The 21,117-nt window shown below is 48.3% G+C and overlaps 1 protein-coding gene and 2 long non-coding RNA genes across 3 annotated transcripts; all 3 read right to left on the reverse strand.

Annotated features, from left to right (window-relative positions):
• Positions 1-89: 89 nt before the first annotated feature.
• On the reverse strand, positions 90-1,389 carry LOC148124444 (uncharacterized). The gene is made up of 2 exons (XR_015739874.1): positions 615-1,389; positions 90-454 (listed from the first exon to the last, which is right to left on the reverse strand). It is a non-coding gene; the product is annotated as an uncharacterized LOC148124444 (long non-coding RNA).
• A 3,736-nt stretch (positions 1,390-5,125) lies between these two features.
• Positions 5,126-7,376, reverse strand: LOC148124445 (uncharacterized). The gene is made up of 2 exons (XR_015739873.1): positions 7,056-7,376; positions 5,126-5,444 (listed from the first exon to the last, which is right to left on the reverse strand). It is a non-coding gene; the product is annotated as an uncharacterized LOC148124445 (long non-coding RNA).
• Positions 7,377-18,452: 11,076 nt separating this feature from the next.
• HES2 (hes family bHLH transcription factor 2) lies at positions 18,453-21,117 on the reverse strand. Its single transcript, XM_026720900.2, has 4 exons — positions 21,032-21,117; positions 20,825-20,920; positions 19,924-20,017; positions 18,453-18,746 (listed from the first exon to the last, which is right to left on the reverse strand). Exons 1-4 carry the CDS (start codon positions 21,074-21,076, stop codon positions 18,457-18,459), a joined length of 525 nt encoding a protein of 174 aa, XP_026576685.2. The 5' UTR covers positions 21,077-21,117; the 3' UTR covers positions 18,453-18,456.

Genomic DNA, 21,117 nt, shown 5'->3' on the forward strand with positions numbered 1-21,117 from the left:
TTGTCCTGCAAGTGAACTTATTTAAAACTCTTGGGACCAAACAACAGCAGGAAGAGTTGGACTGGCAGCACAATGCATGCTTTGAATCCCCCACTCCCCCCAATTCCCCTATTTTGATTTCTGTATGGGAAGGGATCGTGTGTGTCGGTTCTCGGCTTGTAAAAACAGCCTCTTGTGCATTTCTTTCGGAGGTCTGGATCGCTCTGCACCGAAACCGCAGCGGGCAAAACGGCCAGATCCCGATGGAGAAACGTTTTTCCCTGCGGCTTTTAGTGCATTGTGACCCACGCACGCCTTTCTTCGCCGCCTGGGTGGTGCCCACCAGGAACTGAGACCCCCCAACACACACACACTTGTTGCTTGAGGTCACCGGACAGATCAGGTCTAGAATAAGGAGTTAGCAGGTCTTATTGTTGCTTGTGAGTGGATAAGGAGTTAGCAAGTCTTATTGTTGCTTGTGAGTGGATAAGGAGTTAGCAAGTCTTATTGTTGCTTGTGAGTGGATAAGGAGTTAGCAAGTCTTATTGTTGGTTGTGAGTGGATAAGGAGTTAGCAAGTCTTATTGTTGGTTGTGAGTGGATAAGGAGTTAGCAAGTCTTGTTGGTTGTGAGTACATCCCCAAGGTAGCCAGGATATCTCTGTAATTTGCAAGTTAGGTGAAGGGAGTCTTAAGTCTTCAGATTGGCTAACAATGGTGGTTTGTGGAGATACTCTTGAGGCCCAAGAGCAAGGTGGTAAATTTGATTTAAGTGGTAAGTTTTAAGCTGCGGCTGGTAGGGTCAAGGAATCATGGCTGTTGTCAGACTTTAGGACCACGAGTGTTTATCTGGTAAGATTGTGTAGAGCAAGTTCAGATGGTAGGACAGAGTTGAGGTGTTGGAAGAACTTGGATCAGCGTTTTTCAAACTTGAAGGTGTGTGGACTGCAAATCCCAGAATTCCCCAGCCAATCGGTTTGGGGAATCCTGGGTGTTGAAATCCACACATCTTACTAAGGGTGGGAAACCCTGATCTAAGAGGGTCATCTATACCCACCCTCCCAGCAGGTCTGGACAAGGGAGGGTTTTTAGTTCCCAGAATCCTTAGCAATGGCGGCTAGAGAAGCTTAAGATGTCCCCTTTCTCCCCAAGACACCAGGTAGCCACAATTCAGTTCTCAGCGTTCTCCATCCCGTGGAGTGGAGACTTCTGGAAACTGAAGTTCACCATTCTTTGGAGACCAGAGAGCTCCATGCCTTCACTTGGTGGTGGCCCCCAATTCTTCTCAGTTCTGTGTTCAGAAATCTGGGACTTGGGACAAGTGCCAGGCCCTGCAGGTGTTGGGTCTCCAATTCTTCTGGATTCTGTGTTGAGTTCTTCATCCTATCTCCACAGGATGCCCTAGAGCAGAGGTCCCCAACCTTGGCTGCTTTAAGACTTGTGGACTTCAACTCCCAGAATTCCTCAGCCAGCAAAGCTTGGCTCAGAATTCCTGAGCTAACATGAATTCGGGGAGTTGAAGTCCACAAGTCTTAAAGCTGTCAAATTTGAAGAGCCCTGATATAGATGATTGACAGGTGATAGAGATGATCGACAGGTGATAGAGATAGATCAAGGGTCTTCAAACTTGTAAGACTTGTGGACTTCAACCCCCAGATTTCCTGAGCTAACACAACTGGAAGAGGAATTCTGGGAGTTGAAGTCCACAAGTCTTAAAGGTGTCAAGTTTGAAGACCCCCATTTTAGGGTCTCCAGTGGTTCTTGGCCTTGGCCAACTTAGGGGGGTGGACTTCAGCTCTAGTTAGAAGTCTGCACAACTGAAAACTTGTCAAAGTTGAAACCTTTTTGTGTGTAAGGTCTTCCTTGTGCTTCATTGGGTGTCATGCATGCTCCCTCCCCCAATCTTCCCAGCAACTAGGCAGGTGAGCCAGAAAACCCAGGTGAGTCAAGTCTGCAGTTCCTCCCCTTGTTCTAAGCAGGTGTGCACAATTTATTCCAAATCTTGGAATTTAATTTCAAATAATACACATTTGGGCATGCCTACTTAGAGCAATGGGTGCACAGAGAACATCTCTGTGCATGGTGGGTCACCCTCAGGAGGGTGGGGGAGAAAGGCCGGGAGCAGCCATGGCATCAGGAAGGCTGGCAATGAGGCCCTAGGAAGGCCTGGGGCATCCAAGCCCCCAGGGCAGCCCAGGGCACCCCCAGAGCCTCTCTTGCCAGCTTCTCTTGTGCCACGGTTGAAGCGGAGGGTTGGTGGGGGCTGGGGAGGCCGAGAGAGGGGCTGGGGTGCAGGGCTGGGCAGAGAGCGGCTGCCCCATGTCCTGGGCTCTCAGGGTGGCAGTTTGCCACTCCAAGCCTAGGGACATTGGGAGACCGTTCCCTGGCCCATCACACCCACCCCATATCTCATGGGCCTCCCTCAGCCCCCATCAATGCCTTTGGCTTCAATCCTGGCCCAAAAGGGGCCTGGGGGGTAAGGGGGACCTGGGAGGGGACATAGCCACCCCTCTTTCCAGGACCTCCCTCCCCTGGGCCCCTTTAAGCCAGGACTGAAGCCAAAGGGGGTAATGGGAGGGCAGGGAGGGTGGGGGGAATAGGGGAGGGGGCAGGTGGGGGTAGGGGGTGGGGGGGGGGGGTAGGGGGATGGGAGGGTGGGGGTAGGGGATGGGTGGGGGTAGGGGAGGGGGCAGGTGGGTGGGCTGGGAATCAGAGGGGGTGTATTGCTTGTTTTTTTGAACTTTAATAAAGTTTGTCTCTTCTACCATCATGAGTGTTTCATTCCCCACCTACACCCCTCCCCTCCCAACCCTCCATTCCTCCTCTCTGGCCCCTCCCATCTATGGCCTCAAGGGGGGGACCAGGGAGAGGGCAGACCCTGGGTGGCCCCCCCCCAGGTCTACTGGGCTGAGAGGCCCCTCCCCATCTTCCCAGGGCTTTCCTCTCTTCTCCCCCCAGGAGGGCTGCTGGAGGAGGTGGGCAAGGCAGGCCCTGGAAGGAGGTCAGAGGCAGGCTGGGGAGGGGCTCTTGCCCCCCCTCTCTCTTCCCAGCCCCCTTGGTGCCATGCTGGCAGAGACTCAGCAGGGAAATGGAGGCCCAGAGGGGGGGGATTGGCAGGCTCTCCCCGGCTTTTCAGGGGAGGCCTTTGCCCCTGGCCTGCCAATCTCCCCACCCTCCAACCCAGGACCTCCCATTCCCCCCATTGCCTGGCACCAGGGGAGCTGGGAAGGGGAGGGGAGGGGCTGTTGGCAAAGAGCCCCTCCCCAGCCAGCCTCCAACATCCTCCCAAGAGCCTTCCTCTCCCCACCTCCACTTAGCCCCCAGCAGCCCTCCTGGGGAAGGGGGGGGAGGAGGAAGGGGATGATGGCCCTGGGAAGATGGCGGGGGCCACCCCAACCCTGCAGACCTGGAAGGGGGGCACCCAGGGCCTGCCCCTCCCTACCTCGGTCCCCCCCTTGAGGCCAAAGATGGGGGGGGCAAGAGGAGGGAGGGAAATGCAGGCGCTGGGAAGATGGGGGCTGCAGGCAGGCCAGCTCTTGGGGGGCTCTTGCCAACCCACTCTGGCTAAGGCCTGCCTGCCCCCCCCATCTTCCCAGCACCTGTGCCCTCTACTTACCTCTACTCACCTGTCCTCACCTGTCCTCGTCGCCATCTGGTGGTTCCCACAAGTGGTCGCACTTTTATTTCATACTTACCCCTTTGCTGGCTGATGAGGCCAGGATTTCATCTAAGAAGCTGGGCTGTTTACCCACCAATACTTTAATATTAGTCTCCCCACCCACCCAAAAAAGGGAATTCTAAGTTCTGAAGGACGCACCCCGACACCCAACCTGTTTTACAAACAGAGTGAATTCTCTTTTTTGTTTTTTATTGTTATTTGAACTGCTTTGCTGGAAAGCCTTGGGATGCTTTTAGCAAGAAGCTAAGGAACCAACTGAGCTATCTTGGATTAATGCACCAGGGGAGGGAACAAACACAGACACCGCAGGGATGTCTTCAAAATTTGGCCCCTGCATTCTTTTCCCCGCCCCAAACTGGACAAATGCACAAACACACACAGACACACGTTGGTTGGAAGCTGGCAAGGGCTCCATGTTGGTTGCCTGGGTGTGGAAATGTACAATTCTGTGTATCCTCACCCAGGCTGCCCTGCCTTAAAAGAAAACACTGCATCCTTTGGGCACAAAAGCCAATTAAAACAGAGCATATCTGTGTTTTGTATGCACACACACACACACCCATAGGAGAATACAGCTCAGGGTTGAACTGTGTGCTCTTTAGTGCTCTCCAAACTTGGGTTTTCTGGCAGGCGTTTCATCACCCAGCTTGGTAACATCATCAATGCCCTGATCACTCCATCCTCACTGCACTGATGATGTTACCTACTTGGGTGATGAGAAGTCTGCAAGAAAACCAAGCTCAGAGAGCACCAAGGAGACCCCACACACACAGAGACTTCCAGAAGGGAAGCAATGGGTTACCCCCATTCCCCCAAGCACAATATCCTTCCTGCTTCCTTTCTGCCTCCTTCCCAACAATTCCCAGGCAGCCAAACCCACGGCTGATGGGCCTCCCTGCAGCCTCTAAGCTGCAATAGCACTTAAAAAGACTTCTATGCCGCTTCACGGGGCTTTTACGGCCGTCTCTAAGCGGTTTAGAGTCAGCAAAGCATTGCACCCCCCAAACAATCCAGGTCCTCGTTTTACTGACCTCGGAAGGACGGGAGTCCTGAGTCAACCAAATGCCCAGAAAGGCCAGGATGGAAACAAACGAGCGAGCAAGCCAACCAACGATGCCCATCAAAGAGAGAAACCACAGGAAGTCAAAGGAGAGGAAAAAAGATAAGAAAATAGCCCCACACAAACAGGCTGTGCTCTACCATCCAAATAAAAATCATAAACATTTAAAAAAGGACATGGAGTTTGGACACTGGATCACTTTGTCGGTCTCAAAAGCTGCTAGCGATGCATAGACCTCCCCCCACAAGAAAAGAACACTGTACCGGTTCCAGCCAGGGAGGTGTCCCCCCCCCTGCAAAAAAGGAAGAGGGAGGGGGGTTCCTTGCCCCTCCATGGCTGGTTTGCAGAGCCACTTCTCCTTCTCCAAGTGTGTCTTCCTCATAATTAATTTTTAAAAATAGAAAACCCATCCCGCCGAGTCTTTATTTCCTCCCCCCAATACGAATATTTTAGCAGATTTCCACAGGCCTCTTTGGGGAGGGAACTTCCTTCTTCAGTGAGATGTCCCACGGCGGAGAATCCAGGCGTCACGAAGGGGGCTTGGGGGCATCACCCAGAGCCTCCAAGGGAGAGAGGTCCCATTTTCCTGCTTGGGGGAGACCCAGCTGGGGAGAAGCTTCCCTCCGCTTCCGGTGGAGGGTTGGGCGAAGCTCCGCGGGAGGAAGGTTGCACTGGGGAAGCCGCTGGGAAACTGGCTGTATGCAACACCCGGCCCACCTCTTGGCTACCTGGAGGAAAAAACAGCAAGGAAAGCAAATGAAGCACCTGGGGGGATTCGGGCCCAGGGCCGAGAGCTGAACCAAGCGGAGGGTGCAAACCATTTCAAAAAGAAAAGCTGAAATGCAACCTTTCTTCCAGAGCAGAGAGGAGTTAACAGCCCTGGCACTAAGGAGGGGCCTGCGTGGTACGTGCCACGGGCTTTAAAGCCTTACGCGTGGCCCCTGCAGGACGGGAAGCTTGATGGGGAGAAGAGGGAGGAGCAAACCTTAAGGGACTCAACCTCCAAGTGGAGAATGAGGGAAGGTATCGATAGGATGTCGATAGAGCTGAAGAAGCTTCTTGGATGGGAAGTGAAACATCTTCAAAGAAACCCCAGGAAAGTCCAGTTCTCCCTTGGAAAAGCAACTTTGGGATATTGATCAGAATATTTGTAGCTCAGAGGTCCTTGGGGCTCTCCAAGCTGAGTGGTTTCCTTGTAGACGTTTCAAAACCAAACTAAGGAACATCATCAGGAGGAGGGGAGGGGAAGGAGGAGGAGAGGAGGAAGACTGTGGAGTTCTTGGTGCCTTCTTGGGTCTTATACCTGAACAGGTGAAGGGGCCCTGGGAACTGCCACCCTTCAACGCTTGTAGGTGAAGGGGGGGGCTTCCAGGTCACCTCGTACTGCCTGCACCTCGAACGGTGCATTTTTCTGGCCCTCTCTAAATGGTTGCCAACCACACACAGAGCAATAAACGTTGTTTACCAATGCAAAAACAAAAAACCCTTGCTCTCCAACCCACCCAATTCCCTCCCCGTCATACGCATTTGTTTTATTATGTTAAACCGACAAGGGCAGCACTATTACTTCCCCCCAACCTGGGCTCTTTACCAGGGATCTCATACAAAGGTTCTTTGGGCCATGGTTCCCTGGGAACGATTTGTGCTGGAAATAACCCCGATTCAGAGAAAGGAGGGAGAACCAGCGCAATCCTGTGCGAGGTCTACAGGATCTAAAACGGGCCGAGAAGGGAATCTCTGCCTGGTTTTGTTGAGGGGTGGAGAGGGACATGCAAAGGGACGGAGTGAGGGGGGAAGCGGGAAGAAATCTGGAAGCCAGAGCATTTAAAAAGAGAAACAAAGAGGTCAAAAACATCCAGGAAGCCCCTTTTTTGGCATGCAGAGATTGGCTCAAGGCACCTGCAGGGGTGACTTTCAACAGCACACAAGGAGAAATTGGGATTGTGGGGCGCTGGGCAAAGGACAAAGGCCTTTGAAGATTTGGGGGGTGGCACCCTGAATAGAATGGGGTGGGGTAGGAGGAGTAGAGGGAATTAGAATTAGAGTAGAATTAGAGTAGAGTAGGAACTGAACACACAACACAACACAACACAGAACACCAAGAAGAATAGAACAGAATAAAGGATAGGACAGAATAAGGGCGCTTAATGCATTTGCCACGGAAAACTTCCATTTCTGGCCTCCATCCTTCTGGGTCTAAACTTTCTTCCATGTCAATCATGGTTTCCCTCCCTTGTGGGTTCCCCCCCCACTTTCTCTGAAGTTTTTTTAATTTCCCTCCACCACCACCCCCTTTTTTTAAAGAAAGGCTGCCCTGTGCATGCAAGCTGTTCACTTACCTCTACTTGGCCCCGAAGCCCTGGGAGAAGATTAATTCAGTACCGGGTTCTGGCCCAGTTCATTGCAGCTTTGCACCCCGCCCCAAAAAATAAAATGGCAGTTTCGACTTGATAGTCGCACCTGCAAAAGAACAAAAATAAAAGAAAACTCATGCCCAGGGGCGGCAGAAGCGGCTCTGGCTCAAGCAAAAGAAGTATCGCTTTGCAAATGGGGAGCCTCGCCCCTAAAAATGCCTTTTTCCCCCTTTTGGGGCCTTAAAAGTGGATTATGAGCGACGCCAGGCAGCCTCCCAGCTGCTGCCTTTCCCCCTCATAGGACTTCTTTCGACGCTCGAGGCTGCTGGAGAGAAAGGCCCCTTGCAAGGAGGTGTCTATACGATTGCCTGTCCCGCTCGAATACACTTTTAGCTGGACCGTTTTCAAACCTGATATTTCTTTCTCGTGGATGATGATTTCCCTTCCCGTCCTCCCCGGGCCCGGCAATTGGCTGGTTTCCCTGCCCCAACCGGTTGTCCCGTGCAGGCAGTCAGCCGGCCGCCTCAATTCGGTTCTATTGGAAAAGATAGGGCGATTGCAAGGGGGCCTAAAGGGGGGAGACGTCGCGCCTTGATTGTTACCCGCCTTTTAAAGGGACAGACGGAGCTTTTGTCGAAGGGACTCGGGGAAAATATCTTCCTCTGCGTCCCCCATCACTCTAGGGGGAAAACGGGGTGAAAATTGACCTCAAATTACGTGAAAACCGCGGTTTTCAAAGTCTATGGGAAATTGCATTGACAATAATAGCCCGCCGTCTCGTGGCCATTTTGCGTCATTGCAGGTGTAGACATTTCTGTACCTGCTATAACGCGAAATGGCCACGCGAGCTAGCTGGCGGGCTATTATTAAGTTCTTTCCGCCACCTGCAATGACGCAAAATGGCCACGAGACGGCGGGCTTTTATTATTAAATTCTTTCGTCCACCTGCAATGGACGCCAAATGGCCACGAGACGGCGGGCTATCATTATTAAGTTCTTTCCTCCACTTGCCATGCGCAAAATGGCCACAAGACGGCGGGCTATTATTATTAAATTCTTTCGTCCACCTGCAATGACGCCAAATGGCCACGAGACGGCGGGCTATCATTATTAAGTTCTTTCCTCCACTTGCCATGCGCAAAATGGCCACGAGACGGCGGGCTATTATTATTAAATTCTTTCGTCCACCTGCAATGGACGCCAAATGGCCACGAGACGGCGGGCTATCATTATTAAGTTCTTTCCTCCACTTGCCATGCGCAAAATGGCTACGAGATGGCGGGCTATTATTATTAAATTCTTTCGTCCACCTGCAATGACGCCAAATGGCCACGAGACGGCGGGCTATCATTATTAAGTTCTTTCCTCCACTTGCCATGCGCAAAATGGCTACGAGATGGCGGGCTATTATTATTAAATTCTTTCGTCCACCTGCAATGACGCCAAATGGCCACGAGACGGCGGGCTATCATTATTAAGTTCTTTCCTCCACTTGCCATGCGCAAAATAGCTACAAGATGGCGGGCTATTATTATTAAATTCTTTCGTCCACCTGCAATGACGCCAAATGGCCACGAGATGGCGGGCTATTATTGTCAATGCAATTTCCCATAGACTTTTCGTATTTCGTTATGGCAGGCGCAGGGAAGGAATCGCGAAAGTTAATAGAAATTAAAAAAATCAAGTTACAAATGTGGCGAAATCCGACGAGGGGTCTTACTCTGAGTCCCCCCATCACTCTCGGGGGGGGAAAACGGGGTGAAAATGACCCCAAATTACATGAAAACCGCGGTTTTCTAAGTCTATGGGAAATTGCATTGACAATTTTGCGCATGGCAAGTGGAGGAAAGAACTTAATAATGATAGCCCGCCGTCTCGTGGCCATTTTGCGTCATTGCAGGTGGACGAAAGAATTAATAATAATAGCCCGCCATCTCGTAGCCATTTTTTGCGGCATGGCATTTGGCGTCATTGCAGGTGGAGGAAAATTAATAATAATAGCCGCCGTCTCGTGGCCATTTTGCGCATGCAGAACTTGCAATTTAATAATGATAGCCGTGGCCATTTGCGTCATTGCAGGTGGGAAAATTTATAAATAGCCCGCCATCTCGTAGCTTTTGCGCATGGCAAGTGGAGGAAAGAACTTAATAATGATAGCCCGCCGTCTCTGCCATTTGGCGTCATCGCAGGTGGAGGAAAGAATTTAATAATGATAGCCCGCCGTCTCGTGGCCATTTTGCGCATGGCAAGTGGAGGAAAGAACTTAATGATAGCCCGCCATCTCGTAGCCATTTTGCGCATGGCAGGTGGATTAAAGAAATTGCACAGAAATAACAGCCTGCCACCTGGTGGAGGTTTTTCGTTATGGCAGGTGTAAGGAAGGAATCGCGAAAGTTAATATAAATAAAAATAATCAAGTTACAAATGTGGCGAAATCCGTCACTGTAGAGGGGAAAACAGGGTGAAAATGGACCTCAAATTACATTAAAACCGCGGTTTTCTAAGTCTATGGGGAATTGCATTAACAATAATATCCCTCCGTCTCGTGGCCATTTTGTCAATAAGCAAATAACAGGTTACAATTACCTAAATAAGTTCCTAAATTAACCATTAAATGGCAGATTTAAAAATGTGTGCTTGTGTATTATATATTAAACCTTGGGATGGCTGATCATTGAATCTGCAGTTTCCAAATTCACCACTGGAGGGCAGGTTTTTCAGTGTGCATGATATATAAGCTGCATTACTAAAAGTAGCCACTGGAGGGATCTCTTTTCTCATCTATCATCTATTGTACATATCTAATCTTTATTATGTATATCATCTACCTAAAGTTTCTATCTCTATCGATTTATCCATCTATTCTTGCATTTATATCTATGTATCCATCTAATCTTTTAGCTATCATCTTTACTATGTATTTATATCATTTATCTATAGTTATCTACACCTATCAACATCCATCTACATTTATATCTATCCATCCATCCATCTTGTCTCTATCCATCTATCATCTCTACCTACCAGCATCTATCCCTACCTACTTATCACCCTCCATCCATATCTATCTATCATCTACCTACCTACATCTATCTATCTATCTATCTATCTATCTATCTTATTGTCTATCTATCCATCTTTCAATTTCTATCATTCTGTGTATGTATCATCTATATCTATTGTATCATCTATATCTACCTACCTACCTATTGCATCTTTCTTTTATTGATTTGAGAAGAAAGTTAGGCTCTCTTAGGGTCCATCCATGGTCTCGATTAGAACCCAGGATCTGCTGAACCCCAAAGGAACTAACTTTATCCCAGCTGGGATTTCCCCTTTGCTTGGTGGAGCTTTTCAGAGGCTCCTGTTTTTCTGCTTCATTCCCCACAGTGAGACTGAGGATTCCTTCGGAGTTTCTCTTGGCTGTGTGTGTGTGTGTGTGTGTGTGTGTGTGTGTGTGCATGTGCGTGTGTAATGAGGAAGCAGCGTGTTCCGCTCTGCCTCCCCAAGTCCCCCAATTCTTTGGAAAGGGGCACCCCATGGAAATTTCCACGGGAAGATCTGAGCTGGCAAAAGGAACGTTTTTGTCCACATTTGAGGATCCTGCAAAGATGCCATCCTCTCGCGCCCTGGGCAAACCAGAGCAGTGCCGATTGCCACACTGCCCCGCGACGGGTGGAGAAGCCAGAGGAAGCCTGGAATGACTCACAGCACCTGCTGGGCTGCAGCCAGATCGAAACTGGGAGCCGGCCCTGGCCCCCGGGGCCAGGGAGACGTTCTCGGGCTGCAGGGCGCATACCTCATCCCGCCTCTGGTGGGAAGCAGCTGGCACCCGGGGCAGCCACAGGGTGGGGTGGGGGCCCTGCCTCTGACTGGGGATGGGCAGGGGCTCTCGGGGGACATTCCTGTGTTGGAGGTTGGGCTGGTGCAAAAATACCTGTTTATTTCCCTTGTTTTGTGTTTACAGATCTCTGCATTTCAGTTTCTCCTTTCACTTACCTGGAGATGTGTGTTCTCTCCTTTCATCTCACCCACTTCGTTCCATTCTTTTTTACATTCCTTCATTCTGTACTCCCTTCTTCTATCCTTCCTTATTTCATTTCTCTCCCTCTATTCCCCTTCCCTTCTCCCTCACTTTCTTCTTCTGTCCCTCTTTTCCTTCCTTCCTGTTTCCTTTGTTCCTTCCTTTCTTCTTTTCCTTTTTTCTCCCCTTTTTCCTTTCATTCCTCCCTTTCTTTCTTTCAAGTCTTCCTTCCTCTCTCCCTTCTATCCTCTCTCCCTCCATTTTCCTTCCTTCTCTCTTCCTTTCCTCCCTCCTCCTTCCTTTACTCCTCCCTCCCTTTTCTCTTTTTTCTGTTCTTTCCATCCATCCTCCCTCCCTCCCCTTCTTTTCCTCCATTTCTCCTTCCTTCCTCATCTCAAATTTAAACACCAGTCTTTGTAGCTTTTCATTCCACCTTCACGCCAAACCCTACAAGAGATTCTTTGGGTACCACTTCCCCACCATCCAATCCATCCTTCCGTTTGAAATTTCTCCATCGTTTTTCCCCCTTGACACCACCAGCCCTGGGTGTTTCCCTTAACAAACCAACCATGTTTTGTGCACAGCTTGCTTTCTAAGATTCAGCGAAACCCCTTCACACCAACATTTTCATTCTGGAGTCTCCGGCTGGAAGGTCAGAATTGGAAAATCCCCAAAGGAGCGAAACCAACCTCTCTGCTGTTCCCAGCTGGGTTTGTTTTTTGTTTTTTGTTTTGCTAATTTCAGAGAGCGAATTAAGAGACGGACAAAAATGCAGGCGGGTGCAGGCACCGATTTTTGCCTTTTTAAAATTCTCATTTGCAACTTGTTCACCAACCCAGGGACTTGCAAAACAACAACAACAAAAAAACAGAGAAACTATGCAAACAATTCCTTGCACCTATTTCTGAGCTGTCGGTAAATCCCTTTTGCAAGCGGGATGCCCGAGGCCTTGGATCGCAGCCCCATAACTCTCTCCCAGGAATGCCAGCACAGGATTGGCCTGGGGCCATCCCAGCGAGGCCTCCGCCCAGCCCCACGGAGGGCCAAAGGGCCCCTTTTCCCACGCTTCTCGGGCAGGAGCACCACACGGCGGCCGTCGGATGCCAGGCTCCTCAGGGCTTGGAGGCCTCGCCCGGTCTCTGCAACCACTCAGCGAAACTGCTTATTCACCCCGCCGCGAGCCAGGTGGGTGGCTGAGCTGAGCACGGGGTTTGTGTGGAACAAGTCCAGGCGGCTGGCTGGCTTGTGTGTTGTGGCTCAGGCACGTGACTCAGTTTCCCCAAGGTCAGGGGGAAAAAAAAGCAAAAACCACAAGGAGATGCTACTATCTTGGCTTGATTGCTAGTGGAAACCCATAAGCAGTCGAAGGGACCTGGGAGGCCTTCTAGCCCACCCCTCTTGCTCAAAGTTGGGGGTTGGATTAGATGATCTCCAGGGCCCCCACTCTAGGGTCCTGCTTTCTACCTTCGGCAAAAGCTACGTTTCCAGCCCTCGCATGGTTTCCGTCGAGGAACCAGCGAGAGAGAGATAGGGAGAGCTTCTCCAAAGTCAGCACTTAGTCAGCTATGATTCAAGCAGAACCATTCAACCATGGTTTGTTTCTTGGGGTAACGCGCCCCTCTGCAAAGCAAACAAGGTTTGTGTCTTGGTTCAGCAGCTCTGCAAAGTACAGGTGGTTCTCAACTTACAACTGTTTGTTTAGTGGCCGTTCAAAGTTATAACACTACAAAAAAGTGACTTGGGATGGTTTTTCACACTTTTGACTGTTGCAGCACAAGACCAACATTCAGACACTTTGCAACTGACTCATATTTATGACAGTTGCAGTGTCCCAGAGTTGTGTGGTTCCCTTTTGCGACCTTCTGACGAGCAAACTTTTTTTAAAAAAAAAAAAAGTTCAAAACTTAAAAAAAAAATATTGAACCTTTCCTTGAAACTTTTTTTAAGCCTTTAAAACTTTTGAAAGCTTTAAAACTTCTTTAAAGTAATTTTAAAACACTTTCTTTAAAACTTTTTTAGAAAATACTTTTTAAAAAAATACTTTTAAAAAGTTTAAAAACTTTTGAAATTTTAAAACTTTAAAAACGAACTTGTTAAAACTGTTAAAAAAACTTTAAAAAAGAACTGTTAAAAAACTTTTTAAAAACTCTTTAAAAGTTTTTTTTTAAAAAAAAAAAACTTTACAGGATGGTCCCCTGGGAAGGTTAATAAAAATGCCAGCCTTTAAAAAAAAAAAAAAAAAACCTCCCAGGGTTTTTTTTTCCTTTGCTGAAGGGAGAAACTCAAAAAGGCTCAAGTATTTTCCTGGAGCTCCAGAGAAGAAAGAGGAAGGCGTCAACCGGAGGCCAACCAAGATTCTTCTTCTCCCTGCCCTGAGGGGGTCTCTAGGGCTCCTTCTACGCAGACAGCTGAAGAGAAACTCCTACTCTCGGCCTTGCCAGGGAGGTCAGAAACAGAGGATCAGCCAAGGGTGGAAGCCAAGTTTTATGGGAAGGTTGCATGGACAGAAAGTGTCAAAGTCCCTCTGTCCTCCCCTCTCCTTCATAGCCCAAGAAACCAGGGGGGATCCCCTCTGAGACCCTGTATTTTTTCCTTTTCTTTCTTTTTCTATCATCTATTCATCCATCCATCCACTCTCTCTCTGACTTTCTCTGTCTCATCTGTCAATCCATCATCTATCTATGTCATCTGTCATATCTATCTGTCTATTTTTGTATCTATATCATCTGTCATATCTATTATCTATCCATCCAACTATCTATCTAGCACTCTCTCCATCTCTCTTCATCTATCTCTCCCTCTATCTCAATCTCTCCATCACTCTCTTATCTCTCCATCTCTCTCCCTCTCTCTCTCTCTTATCTCTCCATCCCTCTCCATCTATCATTATCCATCCATCCACCTACCTACCTACCCACCTCTCTCTCTCTCTCTCCCTCTCTCTCTCTCTGCTCTATTTCTCTCATTCTCTCTAAGGATCCCGATCTACAACACCAAAGCCTCCGCTGGCCTCCAAACCCAGACAAGGCAAATTCCACAAAATCAAAAATTGCCATGGCCGAGAGGGCTTGCCTCGGAATCCCTGCCGAGTATCGCTCCTTAAGCCCAGACCCTTCGGGGGCTGATGAGAGCTTCTTTTTAACTTTTAATTTTCTAATCCTTTTCAACAGGTTCGGCTCCCTCCCTGCTGCCTTTCTGGATTTGGGGAATGTGTTTGCGTCAGCCAACCCAGGGTTTCCAGTCAGTAATTAAACAATTGTGACTCTCTTTCCCGGCGCTCGATCTGGCGACAAATTTACATGAAGGGGGAGAAAAATATTTGCCGGGTGTTTTAATCTCCCCTGTCATTTGGCTGCAGTCATCCCTCGGTGTCCCAATTAAGAGGAACCAGATTGGCAGCTGCTAATTGGACGTTTGGAGCATCCCCTGGCTCTGGGTTCACTAGGTTTTCTGAAAGGCCTTTAAAATGAGCTGGGTAAGCCCTGAAAATCAGCTGCAAAACTTTTGCAGGCTGCGAGGCATTCCTGTTGACAGTGGAAAAATCCCCCCACCCCAAAAAATGAGATTGGAGCCTCAGGGGCTCCGGGTTCGAATGGAATCTCAGGGTGGAAACAATGCTCCAATTTGTTTTATGTGTACTCAAAACACGAAGTTCTCACTTTGCGACCACAATATTAACCACGTGGCCACGGAGGAATGCAACGGTTGTAAGTGTGAAAAGCACTCCTAAGTCGTCTTGTTTCAATGCCGTTGTAGTTTTGAACAGTCAGTAAATGAACCGTTCTAAGTCAAGGACTGTCTGAATCTCCTTAAGAACTTATCCGAGCAGCCCAGGTGCTGTTCAACAGAGAGAGGGGGGCAGGGAGGGAGAAAGAGGAAGAAAAAGAGAGAGAGAGAAAAGATGGAGAGAAAAAGAATGAGAGAAAAAGGCAGAGAAAGAAGGACAGAACGATAAAGAAAGATAGATAAAGAGAGGAAGAGACAGAAAAAAGACGGTGAGAAAAAAGCAAAAGAAAATGAGGCAGAGAAAGAGACAGAAAGAGAAAGGGGGAAAAAGACAGGGGTAGAGAAAGAATGGCAGAAAGAGAGGCAGAGGGAGACAGAAAGATAAAAAGACAGAAAAAAGAGTGAGAAAAAAGAAAGAGAGAAAAAGACAGGTAGAGAAAGAATGTCAGAAAGAGGCAGAGAAAGAGAGACAGAAAGATAAAGAGAAAAAAGGAAAGAAAAAGAGAAAGATAGAAAAAAGAATGGAAAGAGAAAAAGAGAGGCAGAAAGAGACAGAGATGAAAACAAAGAGAAAAAGAGAGAAAGAAAGACTGAACGAGAGGCAGAAAGAGAAAGAAAGAGAAAGACAAAAAGAGAGAGAGAGTAGACAGAAAACAGAGAAGTGGAAGGAGAGAGAGAGAGAGAGAGAAAAGACAGAGAGAGAGGTGCGGTTCTTTGCCCAAGGCAATTAATTACCTGTCTGCTTTTGAAACCTCCCAAGTGAGCCATCAAAAAGCAATTACAGGTTGTTTCTAGAAAGAGGTGACAGCGCACAAGGAAGGCGGCATCGAAAAATTCACAGAGCGCCTGCGGAACTGCCCGACACATGCTTGATAAATGGCTGTCAGAAGTCCTGACAGCAGGGAAGGGTTGGAGAAAGAGAGTTGTTGGGATTTTTTGCTAAACGAATGGCTGTTTTTCCAAATCCTATTTTTTCTGTCTCTGTCTCTCTCTTTCTTTTTATCCTCCTTTTTCTTTCTCTTTCTGTCTCACTCTTTCTCTTTTTCTCATTCTCTCACTCTCCTCTCTTTCTTTCTCTGTCATCTTCCTTTCTCTTTTTCCATCCCTTCGCTTCTACTTCCGCTCTTTTTAAAAAAATTATGGATCAAATTTATGCCTTAATTTTTCAATAAACATTTTCTTAAGTCTCTCTGTCCCCATTTCATGAGAAATCTCTAGAATTAATTCAGTTCAACTCTGATTTAGTGGCTTAAAGAAAACATAGCAGAAAACCAACACATAGATAGATAGATAGATAGATAGATAGATAGATAGATAGATAGATAGATAGATAGATAGATAGATAGATAGATAGATAGACAGACAGATAGATAGATAGATAGATAGATAATTGGATAGATAGATATAATAGGTAGATAGATAGATAGATAGGATAGGCAGATAGATAGATAGATAGATAGATAGATAGATGGATGGATGGATGGATGGATGGATGGATGGATGGATGGATGGATAGATAGATAGATAGATAGATAGATAGATAGATAGATAGATAGATAGATAGATAGATGAGAGAGATAGATAGATAGATAGATAGATAGATAGATAGATAGATAGATAGATAGATAGATAGATAGACAGACAGACAGACAGACAGACAGTGTAGGTAGGCAGGCAGGCAGGTAGACCTTTTGGATGAATGTATGGGTAGGTAGGTAGACAGACAGACAGGCAGGCAGGCAGACCTTTTGGACGGACGGACAGGCAGGCAGGCAGACTGAGGCGGCAGCGGCGGCCCTCGGGGAAAGCAGAGCGAGGCCGGAGTGACTTTCCCAACGTGCTGCCGCCGCCGCCATTGAGCCCCTTGCCCGGCTCCGCTGCAACCGTCCATGGGATGAGCCTGCGGTGCCGGCGCCTCGAACGCCCCCGCTTCCGCAGCCGCTTCCGAGCAGAGCCCGTCCCGCCTCCCGCCATCCCCGACGCCGCTTCGCCCTGACTTCGAGGCCTGGGCCCCCCGCCTCCCTCAGGAAGGGCCAACATGGCGGAAGGCCCCCCCCTACGTCATTCCTGCGACACGACGACGACGACGACGACGAGGCGGCGCATGCGCTCTTACCTCGCTTCCCTGGCGGGCTCCGCAGGCTCCGGTGCGACTGTCAAGCGGGGGGACCGTTGACTGTTGCACCGGCTCCAGCGCCCCCTGCCGGCCCCCCGAAGGCATCCCACCGCCCACTTTGGGAACCACTGTAAACCATTGACACGGGTTTTAAAATCAATTCAGACATTTTTATTGGGTATCAAAAATGTACTTATATATATCTACATCTATCTATCTATCCATATATATATATATATATATACATATACATACATACATACATACATACATACATACGTATTTACAGAATTAAAGTGCTGTTCAGTCTTTTTGGCACGCACAAGTGCCAATTATTGTGCAAGTTACAAACCAGGGAGAACAAGACAGGGCAATCCTCGAATTACAACCACAGCTGGTGATCAGAACTTCAGTTGCTAAGCAAGGCTTCCCTTAAGGGAGTCAGTCCCGAGTTTATGACCTTTTCGCCACGGTTCTTAAGTGAATCACTGCAGTTGTTAAGTCGTTAAACAAATCCGGTTCTGCTTGTCAGAGGCCAGGTGGGAAGATCGCTGGATGACAAGGGCCTGTCATTTGATCCCGTGACTGTGAGGATGTGGCGATGGTCATACATGTGAGGACTGGTTGGAAGCCATTTTTCTCAGTGCCAATGTCACTTTTGTCACTAAATGCACGGTTGCAAGTCAAGGACTTCCTATAAGGGGGGGTTTATTGGCCTGTATCCCTCTTGTGTAGTAACCACTAAGGAGGTTTTGAGGTGGGGGTTAGAAGGGAGAGAAAGAAAAAGATGGAAAGAAAGAACAGGAGAGAAAGAAAGAGAAAAAGAACAGAAGGAAAGAGAAAGAGGAGAAAGACAGTGGCAGAGAAAGTGAGATAAAGGGAAAGAAAAAGAAAAGTGAGCTGGAAAAAGAGAAAGAGAGAAAGAAGGGAGAGAGACAGAGAAAGAAAATGAAAGAGAAAGAGAAAAGAGATGGAAAGAACTGGAGAGAACAAAAGAAAAAAGAGAAAGAAGAGAAAGGCTGAGTGAGAGAAAGTGAGACAAAGAGAAAGAAAAAGAGAACGGTGGGAAAAGAGAAAGATAGAGAGGAGGAGGAAAGAGAGAGACAGAGAAAGAGAGAAGGAAGAGAGAGATTTCTGGCCCCAGGGAGGGAAGATTAAAAATGCCAGGAATGTAAAATTATTTTCTCCCAAATTCCAATCTCCGAGTCTAAATGAAACAAAACACCACTTTTCCATGTGGAACTGAACCGCCAAGAAATGACCCACAAGTTTTTGCTTTAAAAACAAAAAAGACACACACACACCCCAATATCGGGCACGCTCAAAAGAGTCAACAGTAGAGAGAGGCATCTTAAGGCTCAACGGGAACTCAGAACGGGCACTCCTGCCGAGACGCATCAAACCGCCTTCCACACCCCTGGCATGTACAGATTTTTTCTAGAGGGGGAGGGGGGCACGGAGAAGGGATTATAAATAAGTCCCAAATTGGGCAGGGGGAAGGATTATTTCCCCCCCCCCCTTTACCAGGGTCTCCACAGGGTGGGAGGCTGCAGGGGCGGGGACCACCCCCAAAAGTGTTCCTGGTCCTGTCGGGGAGCGGGGCCCAGGGGCGTCTCCGCCCATTGCGCTGCGGCCAAGTCCTTTGGCGAGGGTGTGCCGTTGCGATGCCAGGTGCGATCCTTGAAGGTCTGCTGGAGCCGGGCCAAGAGCTGGTTGCAAGCCTCTGGGCTCAGCAGGTTGTACTTGGGGATCAGCGTCGCAAAGTGGGACAGGCAGGTGTGGTACCCTTCACGGTAGCCGTCCGCGGAGCCTGCGGAAAGCAAAAAAAACCCCAAAATTATTTCCTCAACTCAGGTAGTCCTCGACTTAACGATGATTCGTTTAGTGACTGAAGTCACAACGGCAGCGACAAAAGGGACTATTAAGCTATTAAGAGAATCCCTGCAGTTCTTAAAGCAGCCACACCAGTCATTAAGTGAATCTGGTTGAGGTAGCAAAAGAGGGATCACTGCAACCGTCATAAATATGAGTCAATTGCCGAGCCTCTGACATTTTTTTTATTATAAGTTTTTATTGAATATAAACGTTAAAAAGCAGTGAACGTGGTTGGTTGCCTTTGACATACATTTCGGTCAAAATATTTTGCATTTAGAAATTTTCAAAGGGTGCAAAGGCCCCCAGAAGCCACAATAATTAACAAGGTCCAGGAATGCGCAGATTAACTAAGCAATTGAAGGACAAGGAAGAAGGAGAATATTATAAATTATGGGATGTTTGGTACAAATAAATAAGAAAAAGACACAAAGGCATGAAATGATAATCTATGTAATACCGTAAGACAAAAAAGTTTACGTGTAAATAAATGTAGATAAAAATGTATATGTATAAAATGTTTTTAATTGTTAAAACGCTGAATAAATAAATTTATTTAAAAAAGCAATTTTCAAAGGATATATACATTTATATACGTATATATATATACATTTGAGGTTTGTAAGTTCTTTTCCATATTTTTCAGAGCAGAGATGTCTCATCTCATCCCTATTTCATCTTGAGTTCTTATTTCAAATTTTGTGAACTCCCTTTCATAACTTCTCCAACTGTAAAATTTATTCCATACTTTATAATACTCTAATTTATCTTGTTTCTTCAATTCTAGTGTCAGTCTGTCCATTTGGGTGCATTGTAATATCTTGTCGATTGTAACATCTTCACTAGGAATTTCATTTGCTTTCCAAATTTTGGGCGAATACGATTCTAGCCTCTGAATTTTGATCCCAGGGATGCCATAAGTGTGAAAAACTATCCTAAGTCACTTTCTTCAGTGCCACTGTAACTTCAATCCGTCAATAAACGAATGTTTGTAAATCAAGGATGGCCATTACGCTATCCGAGGTTTAGCGATCGCCCTGCTCCAGTGTCCATGTTCAAAAGTTTGTTCTGTCAACACAAGGATACACAAGTGTGCAATCCTGCATCACACTCACCGGGAAGTGTGCCGCAAGACGTCGGCAGCTCCTTCAGGAACTGAACGGTCATCTCCAAAATATCGGCTTTCTCCAGTTTCGAATAGCAGGAATTCTGGAGTGGAATGGAGAAAAAAAATATTATTTTTTGGTTGAGAGGCAAAATGACACATAAGAGTTGTGCCCAAGCTCGCATGGCAGGTAGTCCTCAGCTTAACGACCACCATCCAGCCCAAAATTTCTGTCGCTGAGCAAGTGGTTAAGTGAGTTTTGCTCCATTTTAAGACCTCACTTGCCAGGGCTGTTAAGTGAGTGAATCCCTGCAAAAGGGTCCCTGGTGGTCTCTAAGCTTGAGTGGGAGGTTTCCTGGCAGACGTTTCATGACCCAACTAGGTAACATCATCAGTGCTTAGAAGGGAGGGAGGTTGGCTCTCAGTTGATATACAGCTCTTTCTACCACCGATGATGTTCGCTGGTTGGGTCATGAAACTTCTGCGAGAAAGCAATCAAGCTCAGAGAGCTTCAAGGACCCCGCTTCTCCTCTTCTTCCTCTCCTTTGTAGCCCTGATGATGTTCCCTAGTTGGGTCACGAAACGTCTGCCAGAAAACTCCCAAACTCAGAGAACATGATGACCCCACAGTCCTCCTCCTCCTCCTCCTCCCCCCCTCCCCGCTTCTTCCTCCTCCTCCTCCTCCTCCTCCTCCTCCTCCTCCTCCTCCTCCTCCTCCTCCACCAGCCTTCCCTTCTTCTAGTACTGATGATGTTCGCTAGTTGGGTCATGAAACGTCTGCGAGAGAAAGCAACCCAGCGCTCTCCTTTCTTGGCCGCCCTAGTAGAGTCGAGCGCTCTGCCCCTCCCGGATCCCGGCGGGGAAGGGGTCCCTCAATCCTTTCCCGCCAGCCAGGGGGCGCCTCCACTCACGTCTTTGCCCACCAGGGGAAGGATGAGCGTCTTGAGCTGGCCAAGGCTGCCGTTGATGCGCGCTCGGCGGCGCTTCTCCATCAGCGGCTTCAGGTTCTGCGGGGAGGGGGGGGGGAGAGAAGGGAGGGGTCAGTCCGACGGCCGGGCCCGGTCAGGCGAAGGGGCAAGGGACGCGCGGCTGGGCCTCCCTCCCCCGCTCCGGCTCACCTTCCGCAGCTCCGAAGCCTCCCCGGTTTTCCTTCCCGGACTCATCCCGCCTGTTAACGCGCAAACAGCCCGACGGCAGAAGCGAC

The sequence above is a fragment of the Pseudonaja textilis genome, chromosome 18, assembly GCF_049901715.1.
Source record: "Pseudonaja textilis isolate UNSWEBS1 chromosome 18, rPseTex1.2, whole genome shotgun sequence".
NCBI classification, from domain to species: domain Eukaryota; kingdom Metazoa; phylum Chordata; class Lepidosauria; order Squamata; family Elapidae; genus Pseudonaja; species Pseudonaja textilis.

What these genes read in the sequence shown, in the direction of transcription:
- HES2 (XM_026720900.2), bottom strand. Translation starts at nt 21,076, where the DNA reads ATGAGTCCGGGAAGGAAAACCGGGGAGGCTTCGGAGCTGCGGAAG. An exon ending in AGGCTTCGGAGCTGCGGAAG is followed by an intron (nt 20,921 to 21,031) that starts GTGAGCCGGAGC and finishes CCCTCCCCGCAG; the next exon opens with AACCTGAAGCCGCTGATGGA. An exon ending in TTCCCCTGGTGGGCAAAGAC is followed by an intron (nt 20,018 to 20,824) that starts GTGAGTGGAGGC and finishes ATTCCACTCCAG; the next exon opens with AATTCCTGCTATTCGAAACT.